Consider the following 18,503-nt stretch of genomic DNA (forward strand, 5'->3'; position numbering starts at 1 on the left):
CAGGGCTCTATCTGTGCAGAGGTAGGAAGTGCACAGGAGATCAGGATGAGAAAAGGTAGAGAGGTAGGGGGCACCTCATGAGGAGTCCTGACATGACAGGCTACGGACTTGACTTGGTACAACAAAATAACCTACAAGTCTAAGAGAGTGAAAGCTTACTAAACATGACCTGATCCCTCACTTTGTATCCAAATACACTATGTTTACTGTAACTAAAAGACAGACACCAAAGAAAATTCCCCCAAAAAAGTAACTGAAATAAGTTTATTTGCAGGAGAAGAACATCTGAACATCGGGTATAGTCTGACCACAATGATCCAACACCAGCAGTGACTCGTCTGAGAATGCTCTTCTGCAGTTTGGAGGAGACATCAGCTGAACACTTATCAAACCTCAGAAAGCCATCTAACCTGAGTGTTACACAATACATAATGACCGTGACACACTAATAAAAATACAACAGCAAATACTCACTACTTTGTGAGCTACAACTGCAATATAAACAATTTAGGCTCTTTTTTAAAAAATGAAAAAAATAGATCTATTACAACTTTATTTCAAGCATTTTCAGTTAGATACAACTTTATATATTTTTACTCACAACAGACAGCAAAAGAATGCCTTCTGAAGTATCTATAGATAAAATATATTACTTATTTAAATGTTTGCACTCAGAAGCACATTTGCCAGGTAGGAGTTCAGATGAGAGAATGATTTTGTGCCCAAATCCTGGCAGTTGATCAAGACTTGTATAGTTTTCATATTTGTCTAAAAAGGTTTACATTGGAGAAAAAAGAAGGGAGAACGTAAAGACAACCAACATTATTCTTTTTCAGTGAAGCAGTCTAATTCCAGAGATGGGGCTTTCCATTTTGGATTCCAAGCGTGTCATCCCAAAGTTGAATCCTGTCCAGGCCGCAGAGGCAAGGGAGCTGGAAGGAAAGTGTTAACAGAATACTACAGAGATGGCCACTGATAACAGAGCTTCTAGAGGCCCCAGGCCACACAGTGGGGAAGGGCCGCCAGGACCACTGGTACAAAGGTACAGTGCGCTCACTGAACTGCACACATAGAGCTCCTGGGAGGGTTAACAGTTCTTGACAGAGGTTCCTGGTTGTAGTTTACAATATCTGCCTTCACCACCCTCTGTCATAAAAGAAAACAGAGTTATTATCAGAACATCAGAACATTTAGAAAGAGCTCGTTGAAGTATATTTTTATTTTCTGAACTTTGGTGAACTCCTGATGACAGACATCATAAATGAAGCCAGAACTGATATTAAAAGAATCAATCAGGACAAACTGTTGGAGAGCTGAGATGCTGGAGAGTGAGGGACTTGGGTTTGCTTTTTGGTTTTGTTTTTTAAGGACGGAAGACCAATTCCTTTACTGAGTCTTCCTGGTTTTATGACATTAACTTGAGGTTACAACAAGTCTAAAATATAACTGACAAATCAATATGAAAAATTAAACCCTGGTTATCATTTAAAGCAAAGGAATGAGAATTAATCATTCACATATTTTAATTCACAGGCAAGACATCATAATTTCAAAGTAAAATATGTCATCATTTATTAATATTTAAATAAACCATTATACCCAGCCGTAACTTTTTTAATAGAGTATCTGCAGCAATCTGTGAGTTAGTAAGAAATGTGTAAATGTTAAATAGGAGTCACATACAAAGGAGAAATGTTTTGAGCAACCCAATTTTTAAAACTTTTCCAGTTTTTATAACTTTCCTCCCAAATCCCTAATTTACTACCAAAGAGCTCACTACTGGGTTATGAATAAGGACTCTAACAAAATATAGAATGAAAAATTTAGAAAATTACCTCATATTCATGGTTTTTTTTAAAATTATTTAAACCAAAAGACACTTTTAACTCTTCTTTTCATCCCTCTAACCCACACTTCAAGGAATATCTTCGATGATGAATTTAGTAATATGCCCCAAGTAATAATTTAAATTAAAACAGCTCCTTCACTATTCCCAACTCTTTTACTAAATCTGTACACAGAAGCAGACAAAGAAAGGTAATTCAAAGCAAATTTTAAAAATACTCTTTCAATTACCATGCTGCTTCAAGAAAAATGGGAATAACCATTGCACTCTTCACTTCACTGCACATGTGATAAACACAACCATAAGGACAAATATGTTTGAAAGTAACTGAAATGTTATTTTAATTTGTTCCAATTTCTTGTTTGTCGGTCTCCTGGCAAAGAACCAATTTTTCAAAGTTCTAAAACAGGCCTTACAATTAACAATACTAACTTCCAATCATGTACAATAATCATTTGAACTTCTCTACTCATAAGGAATAAAGAGCAAGACAGCATCTACCAGTTCTCCCTCCCTCCTCCCCCCAAATGCAATCAATTTACCCCTTAATACCTGCACTACTGTACTGAACAGATTCTACTCTGAGCAGAGTTGGTATGTTGATTATCTTCTTCCGGGTACTTCACTATTTCTGCCCTGACAATATGCTGCCAATTCCGTACAACATAAACAAGATGAAGAAGAAAGCAGGGGGCAGGGAAAAGAAAAGAAAGAAAAAATGGAAAGTATGTTCAATGGCTGAAAACAGAAGGGAATACCAAAGCAGAAAAAGAAACAAACACATAAATTTAAACACGTCACAGAAAAAAAAAAAAAAACTTATGCATATAAAAGGAAAGAAAATGAATGAAGATCCATGAAACACTCCTCTTTGCAACTCTAGTTAATTATTGAAACAGGTCTACTGAACCGCCCAGACAAGTTGGGAGTTCTATTTTTGGTATCACAATGACACATTGTACCTATAAGGCCCAGAATTTCAGAGGACAAAAAAGAATTACAAGGCTTTTCTATACTAAAGTACAGTAACAGTACTTAATTCCATCTTCTTCAACAAATATTACTGCAGATCTATGTGCCAGTCACTCTCTACTGGGAATGCACAGGTGAATTACACAGGCTTTGTTCACTTGGTGTTCTGCACTAAATGAGAAGAGAAACATGTACACAGCTAGTTGCCATACAAGGTAAGAGCTTTACTAGTGGACTTATAACATGTTGTAGAAATACAGGCGGGAGGAGTAATTCTCTTTGAAGGTGGGGAGCAGACACATAAATCTGGGGAAGCAATGTGCCACTTATAAATGTCCCAGATTTATGGACTTATTAATATATAATGCTTGTCAAAGACTTCTTCTTGATGTTCATTGCCTCGTCCCACACAACCCTCACCTCCACACTTACAAATTCCATATAGAAATAAACAATTTCGAAACACACTTTTCTATCATTCCAGAAGAAGTCCTGACATACAGTATTTAAGCATAATAACTACTGTTTCAAATATCTAAAGGAGTTTTGCTAAATAAAAAATCAAAATTGCTTTGACAGGTTTTGGATGGCTCTAACCCTTAGGATGAAAAGGGCATGTATGACAAATATGATAGAGATAACGTGCTCCCCTCAAATTTCTTACACTTGAAATTATCCTCACTTTTTTTCATGATTTCAAATATCGTATTTCTGAAAATCTTTCTTCATATTAGTATATATTAATTAACACATATATAAACACTTGTTAATGTGGGTAGTTGTTTGTAATAATATTTATAACAAATTAGATAAACAACTGATAATAAATGAAGAGGATTCTATGGTATATTAGCATTGGATGGGCTCGGCTCCAATTCTCTAGCAAGCAGCATTAACTTCTGGACAAGACTCATGATTTACTAGGCATTCAGCCTGATGCTATCAACAGAAGCATTACCAACTGCCACATGAGGTATTAAAGTTGAACACCATTATCTGACCTCCCCAAACCTAACTGTTTCATGACAAACTATGGGTTACAATAAAGAAAAGGGATTTTCATAATCAGTAAGCAACTCATTAATCCTCCAGCATGTCGGTTTAAACCCTATTTTATAAACACAACCAGGTTACTGACCTGTGGTCAAGACATTTTGGTTGAAGTACTGACTAACATAAATGACTTGGATTTTCACCATTAATTTTCATCAAATTAGTGAAGAACTAACAAGGCAACATCTTTCTTGGAGGCCTTGGCTGTCTGACATAAAGCTTTGTACAAAGTTTCTGAACTGGAAGTTAGACTAAGGCCCTACAGATTCAAAACTTTGCTTTCTATGAGGAGAAAAACAAAATTTCCATGCCATAAACTTCAGAGTCGGTGCTTTCATACTCATCAGCTTGTTTACAAGCCATTCATTGATGTTTTCAGAGAAAATGTTACCTACAAAACACCAAATTTTACTTGTGGAGCCACAAAGTACACTCTGCTATTATTCTCTGCTATTAATTAACGGAGTAAAAATAAAGAAATAGCCCTAAGAGGAAAGAAGCTGTGTAGCTGAACACCGGCTTAACCCGTACTTTGTCAGAGTACTTACTTGTGAGTGGATATGAGAAATGGAAACGGCAGCTATGCCGAGGGTAAGCAAGAACGCAACCCAGGCGCTGGGCAGGAACGTGTAAAGAGTATAGATGCAGTCTTGCGAGGACACTAACGATCAATTTGCCAATTCTGCAATGGTGTTTTAATCCAGATAGTAACACGTTTGCCATTGCAAAAGTTGTAGTTTGTCATGTTCAGGATATGGAGTAAACATACCTTGAAGGCTTAAAACACTTGTCACTATTGCTCAAAGTTAACCACTATTTTAGATATTGAAGACGTTCAGAAAAATAATACATAATCTCTCTTTCCGAGATGTGTAAGAGTCTAGCATGGAATACAGAGATGTAAACTATTAAAGAATATTATGATTGATACATATTCAAAGTGCAACAAAATTATAGATTACCACTTAAATATGGTTATAGCATTTTTTAAAAAATATTTTATTTATTTATCAGAGAGAGAGAGAGAGAGAGACTGCACAAGCAGTGTGAATGGCAGGCAGAGGGAGAAGCAGGTTCCCCACTGGGCAAGGAGCCCAGTGCAGTACTCGATCCCAGGATTCTGAGATCATGACCTGACCTGAAGGCAGACATTCAACCAACTGAGCCACCCAGGCATCCTGGTATAGCATTTTTTTAAAGCATGGAACTTTGTACACAGTAGAAACTTAAAGGAAACTACTTTTCTTTTTCTTGAATATAATGTGCCCTTAGATGCTCTCAGGAACTTTCATCACTTAGGGTGTAAGTTACTTTACCATTTTGGTGTTCACAATCTCCTGATCTAAAAACACAAGGTTTATTTATGTGGTCTTTAAAGTCCCACCTATAGATCTTGAAACTACATGAAAAAAATCACTTTGAAGGTGAGGAGGAAAAGAAAAATATGGGATGATAAGGAAATCCATTAAGCAATGTTCAGTACTGAGGATTAAAATAGTATGTATAAAGCGAGTAAATATGTTCTGCAAGGAAGACAAGTGATGTTTAAGATAAGGAAAGAATCTCACTGCAGTTTTTGTAAACAGATTGAAAAAAATGATAAAGATTAACATCTAGGCAAGAAGAATCTAAGTTCCTTGTATCTCCTTAAGGAAGATCAATATTCAGAAAAGCTAAAGAGAGGGACGCTAGGATAAGGGGTTAAATGGGCACTTCAGTTGTACAGTTACGTGCATGCACTACCACGCTAGATGTGTTCATGTGTAGTACATGTATATATATACATACGTGTGTGTGTGTGTGTGTGTTTTAGCATTTTTTTAGCAAGTTTACTATCTCAGACATAAGAGAAAAAAAAAATTTTTTTTGAGAAACTAATGCTTACCAAGTTCAAACCAAACAGAAATTCATAGTTTATAAACTGGAAAGTGAAAATGTCCAGGCTTAAAAATGTATTAAGGACTCTTGGGATGCCTGGGTGGCTCAGCTGGTTAAGCACCAACCTGCCTTTGGCTCAGGTCACGATCCCAGGGTCCTAGGATTGAGTCCCACATCAAGCTCCTTGTTCAGCAGGGAGCCTGCTTCTCCCTCTGCCTGCCATTCTCCCTGAAAAGTTGAACGCTACACCTTTGAGAGAATACCAACTGGAAATTCATTTTTTCCCTAAAGGTCTGACTACTTTGTAAACAAACAAACAAAAAAACTTGAACAATATGGGAAATAAGGACATTTGTTAACAACCAGTCCTGGCTTTTACACTATCTAAGAAGAGAATAGTTGGGAAAAAAAGAGTACAGATAAATGATACAAATGCAACTATTGCTTAAATTGGGAACTGTGGACAAGGCATCTAGAGTGCATAAGTGTTTAAATAGCTGTCTGCCCCAACTTGTTCTGGGAGCTCCATGAGGACAAGGACTTTCATATATTATTCTCTGGATCCACAGATTCTACTGCAGCCCCTGGTATGAAGTAGACCAGCAAAGAACGTCTGCTGTATTAATGAACCGTGTTCCCTTTCCTTCCTCCCTTTTCCTCTTCCTCTTCTTTACAAAGCTTGCAAAATATGCTGGTAAGTCATTTTATAGAACTCCCTAAGAGGAACAAACTACGTTAGAAGAACTAAAATAGCAGAATCTTTTAAAATAATCACTAAATGGAACCAAGACCATAACCTGATTATAAAAGTTTTTTGTTTTTGTTTTTTTTAAGATCACTCATACTTTTTTTTAAAGGTTTTATTTATTTATTTGATAGACAGATTACAAATAGGCACAGAGGCAGGCAGAGAGAGAGAGAAGCAGGCTCCCCACTGAGCAGAGAGCCCGATGCAGGGCTCAATCCCAGAACCCTGAGATCACGACCCAAGCTGAAGGCAGTGGTTTAACCCACTGAGCCACCCAGGTGCCCGTATAACCTGATTATAAATACCTATGTCACAAACTGAATTACTATAGCGTCAGTTTCCATGTGTCGGGTCAGTCTACCAACTAGCTCCTTCTCCAGAAAATAAAACACTTCAAAACGAAACACTTCAAATGTTACACCAAATTCCCTCAGGAATCATTCAAAAAACACAGAAAACAAGTGTGCATTCTCCTTCCCTCTTTGTCTTGCCTCCCTGCCCCACTTCTTTTTCTCTCCCCCTCTTTCACTTACCAGTTAGAACGGCCAACATCAAGAATAAACAGATAAATGTTGGGGAGAATGTGAAGAAAAGCAAACACTTTTGCACCACTGGTGGGAACGTACACTGGTGCAGCCACTATGGAAAACTGTGGCGGTTCCCCCTCAAATTAAAAACAAAACTACCATATGATCTTGCAATTCTATTTCCAGGTATTTAGCCAAAGAAAATAAAAACACTAACTTGAAGATATATGCACTCCCATGTTCACTGCAACATTATTTACAACAGCCCAAGATATACAAACAACCTAAGTGTCCAACAATAGATGGAAGAATAAGAAAAGGTCTAGTACATATAGGAGTGAGTACCTGGGTGGCTCAATCTGTTGAGCGTCCGAGTCCTAGTTTCAGCTCAAGCTATGATCTCATAGGTCGTGATCTAATGGGTCATGGGATCGAACCCCATGCCAGCGTCTGCACTCAGCATGAAGCCTGCACAAGACTCCCTCTCCCTCTCCTTCCAACCTTCTCCCCACATGAGCACACATGTACTCTCTCTAGAATGAATACATAAATCTTCTTAAAAATATAGTGTATATATATATAAAATGGAGGGTTACTCAGCCATGAGAGAGGAAGACATTCTGTCATTTGTGACAACATGGGTGGACCCTGAGCATGTTATGCTAAGTGACAGATGTCAGATAAAGACAAGCACTGTGTGATATCACTTATATGTGGAATTTTAAAAGGCCAAACTTATAAAAGAGAATAAAATGGTAGCTGCCAGAGATCAGGGCTGGGAAGGATGAAGAAATGTTGTTTAAGGGTACAAATTTAAAACAAATAGTAAATAAACCCTAGAGATACAATACACAGTGCAGTGAAAATAAACAACAATATTGTATTATAATCATCAAACGTGTTAAGAAACTAGAACTTAATTACTCAAACAGCTAAACAGAAAAGATAACGATGTAATGTGACAGAGGTGTTAATTATCACTACAATGACAATCATATTACAATATATAAATGTATCAAATTAACATGCAGTATACCTTAAGATTATGTTTATCCAATGTGATATGCCAAATAGATTTCAATTAAAAAAAGAAATAACTGTGCTCAACATGACTTGCTGGCTTGGACGTAGGTCCTTAAAAACCTCTTTTTAAAATCTGAACTTTCAAAAATGTTTCCACAGGGAAATGTTGTCAATTGTAAAATCAATAATTTAACTGGCAAAAGCACCAAATTAATCAGATTCAGAAAAGAACGGGGCTTCTCTACACAAAGGATTCTGGCAAACATTAACAAAAGAGGGTTCTAGTACAGTGAACTCATCTTCAGATGAATGGATTCAAAGTAAACCACACCAACAAACCGAAGACTGGAAATAGCGTCATTGCCTAATAAACAAGATGAGGTGCACTAAAAAGGTAAAGTATACAGGAAGGGCAGAGAGCTATGCAATTAACACATCTGAGTAAGTGCTGAAATAAATGTCTTTTGAAAAATGATAAATAAAAAGAGATTTCCAGAGTTTCAAATATTGTTATCAAGTCCTAGAAACAGTCACATCAGCATAAAAATTTTCAATTGGTATTTGCTTTAAGACAGACATACACACACACACACACACAGATTTACCATGAAAATAAGACCAGGAACACTGAGAAAATTAAAGAAAATATAAGGATGGGAAAAGACAATTATACCTTTTTAGCTAAATGGGATGGGCACAGAGTAGATGGGATTGAGGGAAAATGTAATTTATCTGTTGCTTCTCAGCAAACCAAAAACTTACCTTTAAACTCTAGGATCTTACTCTGATTTTTCATTCTATCAAACATATGAATTGGTGTACTATTATGGTGGTATTTTTAAATGCTTGTTAGTATTCACATTTATTTATTAGTGTAGGGACTGCCTTTATAATTAATACCATTATTAAATTGTGTATTAAATTAACAATAAAATAACATCAAGAACTGGTCTTATTACAAGAGGGGATGTTTTAGAAGAACAAAGAACACAGACTCAAAGAAAAAATAATGTTTTACCAAAGAGAACGTGCAGGATGCCAAATGGAGTAAACTCTAAGACAAAACTTAAATAAACTGTTGGGACTTTGTATGAAATATAAAAAGAATATGGTAGTATAGTAATCCTGGAAGAACTTAAATAAAGAAGTACAAAACAATATGATCAGCATCTTAACCCATTATTTAACTACTGATTAAATGTGTATTATATTAATCTCAATTTTAGGACAAAATGAAGTTTCAAGGGTATCATATTTGAACAAAAAGTTAACATCTTCCATCTTCTACACTAAACACTGATTCACTCATACACACAATTTATTCCTAAGGCTTTTAGGGATATGTACAGAGGGTGTATAAATGATAAAGGAGTCAGTGGTGAAATTAATGTCTTTAGGAAATAAATAGTTTTTTAAAAATAAAAGTTCAATATAATCACCTGTGACTGTTCTATTTCTGCTTTGTTTAATTTGATTCCAAGGATTTCAGCAGCAACTTTCTGAAAACACAGGAAGACCTACATAACAAAAATAGGTTTAAATGATTTAAAACAGGCATGCTTAAGTTAATGTCAAATAAATTGAACTTTCTAAAAAATGATAAACATCAAGAATTGTGAAAATATGATGTACCAAGTTATTCAAAAAATAGCTCTGTCAAATGCAATAACATTTTAAGTATAATAATTTTAAAATGATTAAATCACAATTTGAAAATCATGCAATTCACTAAACATAAAGATATTTATCCCTAAAAATTTACATTTAAAATTTTTTTATTTTATTTTGTATTTTATTTATTTGAGAGAGAGAGATCACAAGCAGGAAGAGGGACAGAGGGAGAAGCAAATTCCCCACTAAGCCCGACAACACAGGGCTGGATCCCAGGACCCGGGGATCATGACCTGAGCCAAAGACAGCTGCTTAATCAACTCAGGTACCACCTCAGGCACCCCTACATTTAAAAAATTTTAACAAAAGAGAATTAATTACAGATACTACATTTAAAAAAAAAAGACAACTAGCATAGCAAACTCCTAAAAGTCCAGGGGAAAACAAATTAGTCTGTACTTTAGTACCAAGGTTTTTCACTGCCAATTCTATATTGGTCTTTTGATCTGGCTTTAGCCTATCTTAAAAGTGCTTAACTTCTAACCCTTTAATAATCTTTGTGGCATTCATTAATTTCAATAAATGAGCCATAGCTCTTGAGCAAAACAATTTAGTAATCTTTATTTTATTGGTTCAGAGTAAAGGAATAGTATACTGTGTTATCCTTAAACAGAAACCAAAAGTACTTTTCCATAAACAGACTTTCATACATACTTAGCATATGCTGAGCTCACTAGGATTCCCAGGACTCCAACCCAGACACTGACTATAATGTTATACTTGTCTTTGTTTCATAAGCGCCTTTTCATATTCTTACCCCTACTTATCTCATGCTTATTGAGTATTTATTGCAACTAATTTTTATTTCTAAAATAAAAGATACATACTTCCAAAAGGCTTATGTCATTTACATCCTAAAAGGGATTATATATGATAGTTCACTCATGGTCAACATTCAAGAAAAATGAGAAAGCTAGCATGATCGGATGGAGAGAAAGTGGGGGATTATGAAGGACAATAAGCAAAGAGATTAAGGGAGTACACATATCACATAAGATCTGGTAAGCTATGGAAATACTTTGACTTTTACTCCGAGTTAAATGGAAGCCATGGGAAGATGGCTTGATGTGACTTCTATTTTAATAGGGTCAATCTGATTCTTATATTGAATATTCTCACTACAGAAGATAAAGGGTACAAAAAGAGGAGCCAGCAAGGACGCTAGTGTAAGAGATGATGGAGGCTTGAACCAAAGTGGTAGCAGTAGAGAGGATAAGAAAGAGTCACCAGATTCTGGATATATCATGAAAGAACAACCAACAGGACTTAGCAATAGACAAATGTGGGGTATGAAAGAAAGAGAGAAGTCAAGAAGGATTCTAAAATTTTCTCCACCTTAGCACTTAGCAGAAGATCCGCCATTTATTGAACTGGGGAAGACTATGGGAGATTTCAGGAGAGACTATCAAGAGTTTAGTTCTGAACCTGGATAAGACTAGGGCTGCTTATTAGGCATGTAAGTGGAGATGCTGGGCAGGCTGCAGTTCAGGGAAGAGGTCTGGTTAAAGCCCTGAGGCTAAATGAGGTCACTGGGGAGTGAGTTTAGAGAAAGGTACCAAGGACTGAGCCCTAAGGCACTCCAATATTCAGAAGATGGAGTGAGAGGGAATCAGCAAAAGGAAATGAGAGAGTAGCTAGTGAGGTGAGAGTAAACCAGGGGGTGTAGTATCCTGGAAGGTAAGTGAGGAAAGTATTTCAAAGAAGAAAGAGTGATTGACTATTCTATATGCCTCAACTAAGTAAGATGAGGACTAAGAACTGACCACTGCATTTAGCAAAAATGAGGTCGTTGGTGATTAGAATAACAGTAGTATGGGTGAAATACTGGGTGAAAAAGTCCAGGTGAAACTATTCAAGAGAAACTACAAAGAGAAAACTGGAGACAACTCTTTCAAAACACATTCCACTGGAACTAGGGGAAAGAAAAAAGGCAACAGTTAGAGAAAACTGTGGGATTCCTTATTTTTAAAATTAGGTAAGTCATAGCATTTTCTGTGATGATAGAATAATCCAGTAGACAGAAAAAAAAAAAAAAGTGATGGTACAGGACGGAGAGAGAATTGCTGAGCAATCAATGTCCATTCCTAGGCCAAGAGAAATGGGACTAATGCACAATGCAGGAGTGGGCCCTAACCAGGAGCATGGATGGTTTTGTCCTTCAGTAACCAGACAGAAGACAGAAGATATGGGAGCAAGGAGAATGGGAGCAAATGTGGTGGCAAGACTATGCAGTTATCTTCTGTTGACTTCAGATTTCTATAGAATAGAAAACAAGGTCATCAGCTCAGAGAATGGATGAGGAAATGTTGAAGATCTGAAAAGAGAAGAGAAGTTATGAAAACAGTCATCAAGGTGAGAGGGAGTGATGTTGGCTTATGGACATGGGGTAAAACCACTGAGCAGCATTAAGGCCCCCCCTTCAGGCTAGTGATTGTGAATTTTAAGTGAAACCTCCAGCATGCCTCTGTTTCTCTCTGATCACGTTCAAATACCTGGGTGCTGCCACAAAACAGCAGGAGCTTGGTTTAAACCAGAGTTAAGGTTTAGACAAGTGAAACTGAGAAAGTCAAAGCGAGGAAAGGGAATTGAGGGTATACATATGGCAATGATTTTTTTTTAAGATTTTATTTATTTACTTGACAGAGAGAGAGAGAGAGATTACAAGTAGGTAGAGAGGAGGCAGAGAGAGAGAGGGGGAAGCAGGCTCCCTGTTGAGCAGAGAGCCCAATGTGGGGCTTGATCCCAGGACCCTGAGATCATGACCTGAGCCGAAGGCAGAGGCTTAACCCACTGAGCCACCCAGGCGCCCCTACATATGGCAATGATTTTGATTGGCCAAGAGATTTAAGTTAGGAAAACAGGAAAATGAGGACATGAAAGGAGGTTGGGGACATTAAAAAGATGTTAAGATGTGCATCTAGCAGGTTCTGCCAGGACTGCAGATTGTCTGGACTAGGGCATTCAGAGGTATGAGCTGGAAAGACAGGAGGGTGGTCAGTGATTAGGATGTCTGACATTGAGATGTTGTGATCTGTAATGACAAAGCCTAGGAGTGAGTGGCTAAGGTGGGGTGGAGGACAAACAAAAATACTGGAATCACTAAGAATTACAACAAAGGTAATATCAGAGAAAGTACAGTCAGGAGCTCAACCCCCCAGGTGATGAGGAAAATAAGCTGAAGATGGGGATGACTGAAGTCTCAAAGTGATTCCACAAGAATAAACCATTTCAAAGTTGCATTTCAAAGGAAAATAACAAGGATTTTTAAGAATGGCTCAACATAAGTACCAAAAAATATGGAGTGGTTAAACACAAGGTAAATTACTGGAAGTTGAAATAGTTCTAGGGGCACTTAGGTAGCTCAATGGGTTAAGCTTCCGACCCTTGATTTCAGCTCAGGTCATGATCTCAGGACTGTGAGACTGAGCCCTACATCAGGCTCCACACTGGGCATGGAGCCTGCTTAAGATTCTCCCTCTCCCTCTACCCCTTCCTGCCCACTCACATGTTCATTCACTCTCTCCCTCTCAAAAATAATAAAAAATTATTAAATAAAATAAAATAATTCAAAAATGACAGAAGATCCTTAGGAAGATAAGTGAGGGTAGAAGCCCAATCCATGTATTTATCAAGGAGTACTGATTTTACACATTTTTGAATGGCATGTGTGGGTATGTGCCCATGTTTGCATTATCTTGGAGGAAAGTTCTGAAAATAATCAGAAAATAAATAGGTAATGAAATTTTTAAAAGTTCAACCTTGATAGTAATCAAAGAAATTCAAGCACCAAGGTACCTTTTTTTTTCTTATTTTTGGCCTACCAAATTAACATAGATTTAAAAGTAAATTTAAAAATCCTGGATGTTAAAAAAACACCACAGTGAAATAGCACTAATACAATGTTGGCAGTAGGATGGATTATTAAATCTACTTAAATCTAATGGATTATTAAATCTCTTTAATAGTATCAAATGACATGGTCAAATTTTCTGCTCACAAATATATTAAATAAAACATTAAAACACCAAGTTATTTCTATATTTATGATCTTAATTTTTAACTAAATTTTTAGTGCAGTTAATAACTCTGGACGGTCACTACTTAGGTTTACAAATCCTATCCCCACCACTCATTAGCTGTGTACCCTGGACCCCCCTTACATAAACTGTCTAGGACTCCTCTATAGCACAGACATAATGGGAGAAGCACAACGCAAGTCACAAAGCAAGCATTCAGTGAATGCAATTCACTAGCAGCAACAGCATGAGCATTTGGGAGCATCAGAAAACTATAAGGAATCACAGGAGGTTGTGAATGGTAATCTCTGGATGCTGAGATAGTGGGTGATTTTTATGTTCTTTTTTTTTTTTTGGATATATGTTCTTTTTCTCTCATACTTTTAAATTCCCTAAAATAACCATAAACTTAGGTTAAATGAATTATAAATGTAATATAAACAGAATAAACATTTTATCTATTTTATGTCTTCAATAGGAATTAATTTATTCCAAAAGTTAAGCCTAGGAAGTGTACTTCCTGTGAATACTATTACTAAAAAAGATCGCTCATAATATTCAATATTCATTATTTTACTTACAGAGTCTCCTGTCTTTGCTGAGACAAAGTGGCTACTAAAACCATTTTCCTGGCAAAACCGTAAGTGTTTTTCAGGTTTTACTGTTCGCATATGTTCCAAATCAACTAGAAAAGTAAACAAAAACAGAGAATAAAACTCAGTATCTGAATCAAACAATACATTAACATGTTTAAATTTGACTTACTTTCCAAAATTATTTCCCAGCTTAGACACTAGCTGTGTCACCTTGAGCAATTCTTTAACCTTTTTATGCTTGAGTCTATAAAGCTAAAAACTGAGACTAACCATGTATATATATACGTGTGTGTGTATACACACACACACACACACACACACACACACACCTACCTTATGTAGAGTTATTTGAGAGTGAATGCATCGATGATGCACAATGACCAGCACATAAGAAGTGCTTGAAAAATGAAAGCTATCATTCTTATTACCTACAGCTTCAAAGCACATTGATGAGACCCAAAAAAAGACCTACTTAGCATAACATGTTTAAACATAATGATTATGGTTGACACTTGAACATCGTGGGTTTGAACTTAGATGTGGATTTTTACAGTACAGCACTATAAAAGTATTTTCTCTTGCTTGTGATTTTCTTAACAGCATTCTTTTCTCTGCCTGATTTTATTGTAAGAATATAGTATATAATACAAACTTGTGTTAATTGACTGTTTATGCTATCAGTAAATCTAGGCAATAGTGAGCTGTTTGTGGTTATGTTTCAGGGAGCCAAAGTTATACATGGATTTGACTATGCAGGGAATTGGCACTCCAAACCCCCATGTTGTTCAAGGGTCAACTGTAACTGAAAGATGCACTTACCCAAGCATATTTAGTTTGAAACAATTTAATTGCTTTAATAATTACAATAGTTCTGCAATCTCTATAAACTTTAATGTTAACACAAATACAGAATTAATTTTATGCCAAAAGGTAGCAATATTTTGTTGCATGCTTACTTTATTTGAAACCATGGTTTAATTTCACAAAGATACATCTCAGTTGCTTTCCAAACCTAAAGTATACATTTTGAAAGCACTCAGTAAGGGATAAAGCACCTATACCTTAAAGCACCTATACCTTGAATAGGTATAGGTGCTTTAAAGCAAAGCACGGTACTCATGGCCAATACTGGTTTTATCCAGCACAGTCTATTTTTTCAAATGTGATCCTTTATTGGACAGTTTCTCTTTTTACAACACTACAGACCCTATAAGGGTGTTGACTCAATGCCGTCAAATTATAAGGCAAATATATTTGCAGGATTTAAGGACAACTAGGCTCTTTGAGTCAATATAGGAAAAAAAAACTTGAACTGATTTCCTGAGGAAGGGACCCAACTGACTTGTAAAAAGTTGTAAATTTGTAAATCTACTAAGCCTACATAATAGTGGCAATTGATTATCAACTAAAAAATGTTCTCATACTACATAAAAGGCTTTACTTAAAATTATACTGAAGGTCTTTAGTTTGCAGGCTCAAAAGATCTTTCTCTAGGAGATTTTTGATCTAGTGGGGGATTTCTGAGTCTCATTTATATTGCTTTGCTTGGATAATATGGAGCTTTTTTCTTTTCTGGCCACAGGTTGTTGTTCCTTAAACATCACTGAGACCTTATTTACAAGAACAAGCCAAAAAATATCCAGATACCATAGGCATCAATTTGTAGAAGACTAAAATACTAAGCTATTAGCACTGACATTTATACATCTAGTTTATCATAATAGTGAGGCTAAAATGCTTTCCTAATTCAACATGAGTAAGAACAAGTCATGTCACTAAGAAAATTAACCAATGTGGGGCACCTGGGTGGCTCAGTGGGTTAAGCCGTTGCCTTCGGCTCAGGTCATGATCTCGGGGTCCTGGGATCGAGTCCCGCATCAGGCTCTCTGCTCAGCAGGGAGCCTGCTTCCCTCTCTCTCTCTGCCTGCCTCTCCATCTACTTGTGATTTCTGTCAAATAAATAAATAAAATCTTTAAAAAAAAAAAGAAAATTAACCAATGAAATCACTGTCCAATTAAAAATAAAAACAAACACATAGTTTGTCATTTAATATATGTGTGTATTCATCTTTTTGAATGGAATAGTCTATCATTGTTCCATTTTTTCTTTCTTGTTTTTCCTCTTTCCTCCTGTCCACCAACAACCTAACTACCACATTCACTTACTTATAGCACTGGGGAATTTATTACCCAAGCAAAAGGTTTTCCCTAATAAAGATAACCATGATGGGGCACCTGGGTGGCTCAGTCAGCTGAGTGTCCAACTCTTGGTTTCAGCTCAGGATCATGAGATCAAGCCCCACGGCAGGCTCGGAGCTCAGCAGGGAGTCTGCTTGAGATTTTCTCCCTCTCCCTATGCCCCTCCCCCAGTTCACACTCTATCTCTCTAAAATAAATAAATATTAAAAAAAAAAAAAAGACGATACCCTTGAGAAACTAGTACTATCGCTGATCAACTGAAAACAACAACATTTATGCATCAAACACTTATTAAGTACCTATTATATACCAACTAGTAGGTTAAGCAATAAGAACCCAAAGATGGAAAAGATACAATCCTGGTCCTAAAAAAGTTATCATCCATACTTTAGGAGCATAAAAGATCATCAGCAATTGAAGCAGTTATAATTGAGAGTCTGACAAAGGAGACAGCAGATAGAGAATAGGCCCTCCCAGAACTTTACCACAATGTTTTCCTCTGCTCTGTTAAAATTTAGTGGGCAATGTTTAAGAGGACTCAGTTACTAGAATTCTTAACTCTAAATGATCCAGAAATGTATATTCTGAAGATAAAGTTATAGTGAGACACTGGAAAATCTTTCCTTTTTTCACTTTTAAGATCATCCTTAAAAATATTATCCAGTGACAATGCATACATGTGGTAATACTCTCATATATGTGATAACATTCTATCATATAAGTGGTAACACTCACTGCTTTAATTGCCTTTATGTCCTTCAGTGAACCACACCATCTGCAGCCCAGTTTCTTTTAGCTCTGCTTTCTTCCCCGATTTTTTTTCCTTAAGATTTTTACAGTAGCTTCCTCAGTGGCTTCTCTGCTTTACATTTGACTCTCTGTAGTTTATTCTCAGCAAAGCAACCCAAATTAACCTTTTAAAACGCCAGATTACTTTTTGTTTGTTTGTTTGTGTTCTTCACAATCCCCCAGTAACTTCCCATCTCTTTTACAGTGGCCTATGCACCCTGTGTGATCTGGTTTCTGGCTTTTTAAACCTCATTTACACTGTTTCCCTTTTTTTGCTAACTCATTTCAGCCATCCTGGCTGGCCTCCTGTTTTTCTCTTACTACTAAGTGTAATCTTCCTTTAGGGTCTTTGCACTTACAATTGTCTCTGATTATGTATTTTTCCTGTTAGTCTCTTTATCAAACTGTAAGCTCCTTGTATCTGTAGCACCCAGGACAGTGCCTGGCCAAATAGGCCCCCAACAGAAAAGACAAGTATGTACGTACATTACACGGCAGAAGCTTAAAACTTTTTTCAAGGAAGATATTAAAAATACAGGAATTTTATTGATGTGGAAGCATCTCAGAAACTAAAAAAGGATCGAAACTAGGGTCTACAAATGGGAGGTCAGAGCTGTATAGGATAAGAATGCAAAAGATAAACCAATGATATTAATACCCTAGGTTTTCTTGTGTAGGGAACATAAGCGAGGACAAAAAGCACAAAGATTAAAAAATTCTAAGTCTACATTAGACAGACAAGAAAATCCAAATTTTTTATTGTCAAAACCAACTATGCAAAATAAAAAAAAAAATTATGTGGCTCATTCATCCTGACTTGTATATTAAAATGGAAAAGGGGAAAAAACATTGTCAAGACACTAAGACTATCTGTCATGTTCCTAAAATCACATGAAATAGAAGTCGTATGAGAAGCCTAATTTTGGTTAACAACCTTAATTTTGACAAAACTTAGAAAGCTATTAGAAAGAACCACCTAGAGTCAAGATGGCGGAGAAGTAGCAGGCTGAGACTACTTCAGGTAGCAGGAGATCAGCTACATAGCTTATCTAAAGATTGCAAACACCTACAAATCCAATGGCAGATGGACGAGAAGAAGAACAGCAACTCTAGAAACAGAAAATCAACCACTTTCTGAAAGGTAGGACTGGCGGAGAAGTGAATCCAAAGTGACGAGAAGATAGA

At 36.5% G+C, this 18,503-nt stretch overlaps 1 protein-coding gene across 2 annotated transcripts in view; it reads right to left on the minus strand.

Annotated features, from left to right (window-relative positions):
• Positions 1–249: 249 nt before the first annotated feature.
• The window catches only part of RAB28 (RAB28, member RAS oncogene family), a 102,987-nt gene continuing 84,733 nt past the window's right edge, over positions 250–18,503 (minus strand). Inside the window, exons 5-8 of one of the 2 annotated variants that reach the window (XM_059381060.1) lie at positions 14,316–14,419; positions 9,487–9,564; positions 2,399–2,493; positions 1,060–1,146 (exon numbers count right to left, since the gene is read on the minus strand). In XM_059381060.1, the coding sequence (XP_059237043.1) occupies positions 2,404–2,493; positions 9,487–9,564; positions 14,316–14,419 (272 nt within the window). In that variant the 3' untranslated portion in view covers positions 1,060–1,146; positions 2,399–2,403. Of the gene's footprint in view, positions 1,147–2,398; positions 2,494–9,486; positions 9,565–14,315; positions 14,420–18,503 lie in introns of both variants that reach the window. The other variant, XM_059381052.1, reaches the window with a different exon arrangement.

This window comes from Mustela nigripes, chromosome 1, assembly GCF_022355385.1.
Source record: "Mustela nigripes isolate SB6536 chromosome 1, MUSNIG.SB6536, whole genome shotgun sequence".
NCBI classification, from domain to species: Eukaryota; Metazoa; Chordata; class Mammalia; order Carnivora; family Mustelidae; genus Mustela; species Mustela nigripes.